At 31.9% G+C, this 6125-nt stretch overlaps 1 protein-coding gene across 2 annotated transcripts in view; it reads left to right on the top strand.

Annotated features, from left to right (window-relative positions):
* Nucleotides 1-6125, top strand: part of Smp_134910.1 (serine/threonine kinase) — a gene marked incomplete at both ends in the record, with an annotated part of 87501 nt that overhangs the window by 69673 nt on the left and 11703 nt on the right. For both annotated transcript variants that reach the window (XM_018799628.1, XM_018799629.1), the window contains one exon: nucleotides 2704-3772. In XM_018799628.1, coding sequence (XP_018651398.1) covers nucleotides 2704-3772 — 1069 coding nt within the window. The remainder of the gene's footprint in view (nucleotides 1-2703; nucleotides 3773-6125) is intronic.

Raw genomic sequence — 6125 nt, 5'->3', positions numbered from 1 at the left:
CCCCACTTCTCTTTGAAGTATGAGCCGATGATATTGTTCAAATGAACAGTGAAGGTTCCATAGTTAAACAATCACGTAAAACTATTTTTAATAAACAAAGTCAATCACATGGTTGTTGAATGTATTCTCTAATATATACACATATCTATCTAATAATTTGTTGTGTTACAATTAATTGTAGGCTATAAATATTATTATCATTATTATTACTAAGAATAAAGAAATGGGATCATTCTAGTTTGTGATTACCACAAATAAAACTAGAAAAAGAACAAAACCAGTGAAGAAAGAAAGCTTTACCGGTTCAAAAACGAAGAAGTCAAATAACTTATTTTTGTTCATTTTTGTATTGGTTGTTTGAATCTTCTCATTGACGTTTAGGACTGCAATTAATCAGTTTCTTATTGATATATGTACATCCTGTGTGAATTACCTCGATGCTTCCTTATGTCACAAGCATTATAAGCAGAGATGGATGTTAGCAAATAATTCATTTCCTGAGTGAATAGCGCGATAGCGTTTAAGGAGAACGGCACTAAGTTCAAGTTCCAGAGTGACCATCAACTCTGGTACGTTCAGCTGAAGAGTCTTAAATGAGAAGAAACGCACGTCCTAATATTAACCATTAGTCATCTTTCATCTCTGTTTATAACCTATTTTCGGCGAAGTATTAATTCTTATTAACTTTATATTTAGTAAAGATTTTTGTTTTGTTTTGACTTTCATGTAAATTCTTCTGTTTCTTCCTCTCCTTCTTTTTTTGTGTATATAAAAGACAATACAAAATTTTATTTGTATCTTTAACACAATGATAAATTGAAGTGATAATTTGAAGTAAACAAACAAAACTGCAGAGATGTTCATCTGTTACTATGGAACAATACAACATAATTAAATATATTTCATGAATTAAATAACGAATGAATCCATAAATTATTTCTTAGAATTAGTTATTCATGTTATTCATTTAATAATAATAATAATAATAATATTATTATTATTAGGAATTTATAAACGGTTTATAATAATAATAATTTTGGATAATTTATTGATGAATGAACAAAATGGTTTAGTGATAAAATCAATTTATAGATGTCAGATCATTAAAGAATGAAATGATCTTGATCTTTAAAATTTTTAAAGATCAACATAGTTAAAGCAGAAAATTATTATCGAGAACTCCAAAGCTATTTAGATTTTTATTTGTTGTATTGTATGTGATGAGATTCGAAATTTTTTGTTAATAATTTTTCTTTTCAACAGATTGACAAGAACCCCCCTTTTTATGTATTCAAAAACAGTTTGTTCTCACCTTAAAACTACCCTGGTAATATTAGCTTATTAGCCAGAGTGATTAGGTGTCAAATTTTTTTAACATTATTATTATTATTATTATCCTTGTTTACTCTTACCCCTCATTTCCAGTCTCTTACCCCTCATTTCCAGTCTAGTTGACCTTTTATTTTTATATATAAATGTTCATAACAAGATTGTTCGAAATGTATTGCGCTAATATATCATCACATAGTTCTGATAATCTTCGTCTTCTTATTACATTATCGAAATTTATCAAAGGGACTAATTGCTTTAAATTGACAAGAATTACCATACTGGGTGTTGAAATCAAGATAAACAATAGTATACAAGTTGTTATTTCATTTTATTTTCACTGTTTAATATTCTTTTAGTGAACAGTTGAATAATACTCTTTGAGAACCATGTATATCAATTGTTCAATTAACATTGTGTTATATTAAGATCTTGAAACACAATTTGTGCTTAGTTAGATAATGACATTATTAATCTAATATTTCCATCAAAGTCAACGGTAAAATAAACTATATGTGTTTCATCTTTATATTTCCGTATAACTGAAATGTCATCTACTAATTAACATGAAGAATCTTAAGTTATGTATCAAAATACAAAGAATTTGTTCAATGAACACTTCCTCTTGTTACATTCTAATATTCAACTTACAAAAATAAATTTCTTTGAATCACTACATTTCCGCTAGTATCGTGTTTGATCCTTCGCTGAACACTTATACTTTAATCCATTATTATGATACTAACCTTTTAATTAATTGTTGAATGTTACTTCATGAGGTCACTTAAGTTACTTCACACACTTTAAACAAATTCTCGTTTTAATGGTTGAATTCATGAGTCGATTAAAGCTAGACCTCCATGGGAAACCTGGAGGCACCGGACGGCCGTTCCGTCCTAGTATGGGACTCCTCAGTAATGTGCATCCATGATCCCGCACCAAACGGACTGGAACCCAGGACCTTCGGTTTCCCGCGCGAACGCTTAACCTATAGACCACTGAATCGGTGTTCAACGGTGTTAATGTCTAACTTCAACCAATCCACGAAATTTCGCCACCGTCCACCATTATCTTCAGTGAGTCACTGTCTCACAACAGACCTGGTTGAACTCCACTGTTCACGGCTTCACGATTTTATATAATGAACTAGTTTGTTGATCCCCTGGACAATATTCTGTATCAAACTAAATTTGATGAAATAGATCGTCTAGTTGTTTACTATCATTCATTATTAATGACTTCCTTCATATAAATTTATTTCAAGTTTTTCTGTAAATTTATTCTTTGCTCTCTTTAAAAGTTTTTTAATTATTATTTAATTAGTCATTTATAATAGTTAATTAAATTTGTTGTTTCAATTGTTCATTCAACTAGACGAAAGAAATCATTCTCTAGTGGATTAGATAGTCAATCTAGTACGCCTGCTGTTAGCCCATTAGGTTCACCACTTTCCCTTCAACGTGTTCATTACAGACCAGTAGGATGTGAAAACTTAGAAAACTCACATCCTATACAAGTATCCATATCAGTCCCACCATCAGCTAGATCACAAACTACATCTACAGTATCTTCTACAAATACATCTGAATCACGATCTAACACAGTAACAATTACGTCATCTGATAACTGTAATTTAACCAGTAATATTTCAACAAATCATGTATCAACAAGTACCACTAATTTATCGTCGAATCTTCCAATTCATGGAATTACTTCTAACTCTTCAATTGGTGGTACCCAACAATCCCATATACCGCAATTACAACAACATCCAAATCTTAATATTTACTATTTTGGAAGCATTCCACATATTGGTCATAGACCACAACATTTTCTTCACCCATCAATGACTCCTATTCCTGTTGCAACAACTTTAGCTCCACCACCTCATTTTGTACCACCACCATTCCATCATCTACTTCCTCATCTTCATCCACATTCATTTACACCTGGACCCTATTTTATGCCACCGTTCGCAAGTGGTAATAATAATAGTTCTATGCTACCGGCTCCATCGGGCCCTGGCGTGACTATACCTTCTTTATCCACAACAACACCAACGACAAATAATTATAATAACAGTATTGGACTGTTACCGGTGCTCACTGAAGTTCCATCAGTTTTTGATCAAACCAATCATCCATCAACAGTAAATCCTAACGTTGTTTCATCAACATCATCATTATGTTTAATTCCTTCACGTTCTACATCTTCGATTGTAACTACAGATTCTAATTCAATTCTAACCAATTCCACCACATCTATACAATCGAATAAAATAATGAATACAGGAATAACCACTAATACAACAACGACGACGGCAACAACGACAGTGAATACGACAATGACACCAGCGAATCATAATCAAAATAATGTTGGTCAAAATACTGAAAGTCTATTGATGACAGCTGATAAACAATCAATAGAAAATCACTTAAATAAAGTAAGTTAACTTATTGTATTTTTTCTTATAAACATTACGTTGTTTGATTAATATTTAACGTATTTTTAAATAATAATAACAATAATAATGGTAAGAACCATGACAACTTACTTATGCCTGTTAACCTTCATGGAGGAGCATAAACCGCTCATTAGCGTTCTCCATGGAGGTCTGTCCTTGACAATACTTTCCAGTTGCTATTCATCCTTCTGATGTCTGCTTTTAATTCTCAAACCAGTGTGTTTTTTGGTCTTCCGCTTATCCGTTTCCCCTCATTATTCAAAGTTAGCTCATGCCTCGTAATGATAAGCACAGGATAAGTATAAATAGTACTACATTATTTATTTCAATAGAGCATTAAACTGGTAGACAGCGCTAAGATTTACAGCTCAAGCAGATGCTTTTCCAGATATTGAATACTTTAAGTTATGTCGTTTTATTGTGGAACTTCCATTATTGATCTGAACAACATTATCAATACTTGATATATATAGAGTTGAGCTTCCTAATTATTCTATAAGCTTTAAATTAGTTGGTTGTGTTAGCTTTCCAAATGGATCCTATTTACGTACACATAGGCGAACGAGAATTATCGATGTAATGACACGGACAATTATGGACATGAAATCTATTGGGAAAACGTCAAAATTCTGAATCGAGGGAATTCTAAGAATACTTATTAATTTCCAGGTCCTTGACATTCAGATCAGTTGACAGTCAATATACACACCGTGATAGTATATTGATCCATGCGAAAAACTCAATCGACCAAATGGTTAGAGATTAATTTAAACAAAATAGTCAACTTGAATATACAGACAAATGAAAATAATGAAACCGACAAAGAAAACTGGACAGAAAACAACGCCACGACAGCGAAATGATTTAATGCTTGTGACATCATTAAGAAGCTCACTTCTACGTGAAATAGGGTATAAGGTTGTTCCTCAACGACACAATGAAAGTTCCACAATGAAATCATCTATCTTAGAAGAGTCAATAACACCACAAGCTTATTTATATACACGACAGATATTAATAAAATTTGTATTTTATCATTATAAAGCAAAGTTTTAGTATAATGTTTCAGTCTATTTAGATCGATCTAATTTAATTTGAGTGATGATTTATACACTCATTAGTTAATAAGTGTTCACTATTTACTATTTGTTTATACGACACCCCGTATAATAAAATGTTCAATGGTCGATTTTATTCCGATAAAACAAGACTTATGGTTACCTTCATACATCTTCATAAAAAAGTGTACTTGTTTATCTTACTTGAACATTTCTGTATTGAAACATGAATTAGGTTTATGCCTATAAATTATTTCAGTATTCTGCATAAAGCGATGGGTAATTGGTGTAGGTACTCATTTAACAATTTGCACTTGATAAATTCTAAACTTACTGTCACGTCTCTTTCTCAAAGTTCCATGAATAATAACCAATGAATACTGGAACAGCCTCATCTTTAGCTTATTGTAAATCACGAGTCAGATATGTTTCAGTCAGGATAAATAGACGTCACTACAACAATCAAATAATAACGGTATATTATGGAAAAAAATATTCTAATCACCCGTTAAATCTTTTATCAATGATAGTTTTTAATACGCATTTACATGTACTATTTTTTGTGCTCATTAGAATTAACTGTTAGTATTTACATCAGCGCTCATTACATTAATGGATCATCTATTTATTTCTTAAAATTAGTATTATCCCCACAAACTATTCTCATTTAATAAATAAAATGTATTGTGTAAGATTACGGTTATATAGTTGAATGGGTTTTTGAATTCATGAATTAAATTACTACTGGCAAAGTGATCTGATTATATATATTGAATTTACTTAACATGGCTCAAAATCAATTGTATTAGAACAGATATAATCAGTTTTGTTCTTATCTTCTATTAGATTCTAAATTTTGAAATTCTTTATTCTTTTCAGTCAGTCAGCTACAACGTAGGACCAGGCACATATATGCATCGGTCCAAGTTGCCATACCTCGTTAGCACAACAAGATCAACACCGGATTCATAGTAGTTAACTTAGTGTTGGTAGTAGTATATAAATTATAGGTTGTATATAAGGATATAGTACAGGAAGAGAGATATGAAGCAATTTTAGTCTCAAGGTTTAAGGGAAGATAAAGAGTGTATACACCTACGCCATTGTGATCGATTCCGAGCCATGTCACACAGAGTCTCCAACCATTGGTTACGATAGTCACGCGGACCCCAACCAGGTAGTCTGCATCTGCCAACATGGCTCAGACTAGAAGTTAGTGACTTCAAGCACTGATGCCATGTTTTGGTTTGGCCGCCCCTAACTCTCTTCCAACC

Source organism: Schistosoma mansoni, chromosome 3 (assembly GCF_000237925.1).
Source record: "Schistosoma mansoni strain Puerto Rico chromosome 3, complete genome".
Lineage (NCBI taxonomy): Eukaryota > Metazoa > Platyhelminthes > Trematoda > Strigeidida > Schistosomatidae > Schistosoma > Schistosoma mansoni.
Note: the sequence above shows the minus strand (reverse complement) of the source record. Positions and strands in the feature narration are given on the sequence as shown.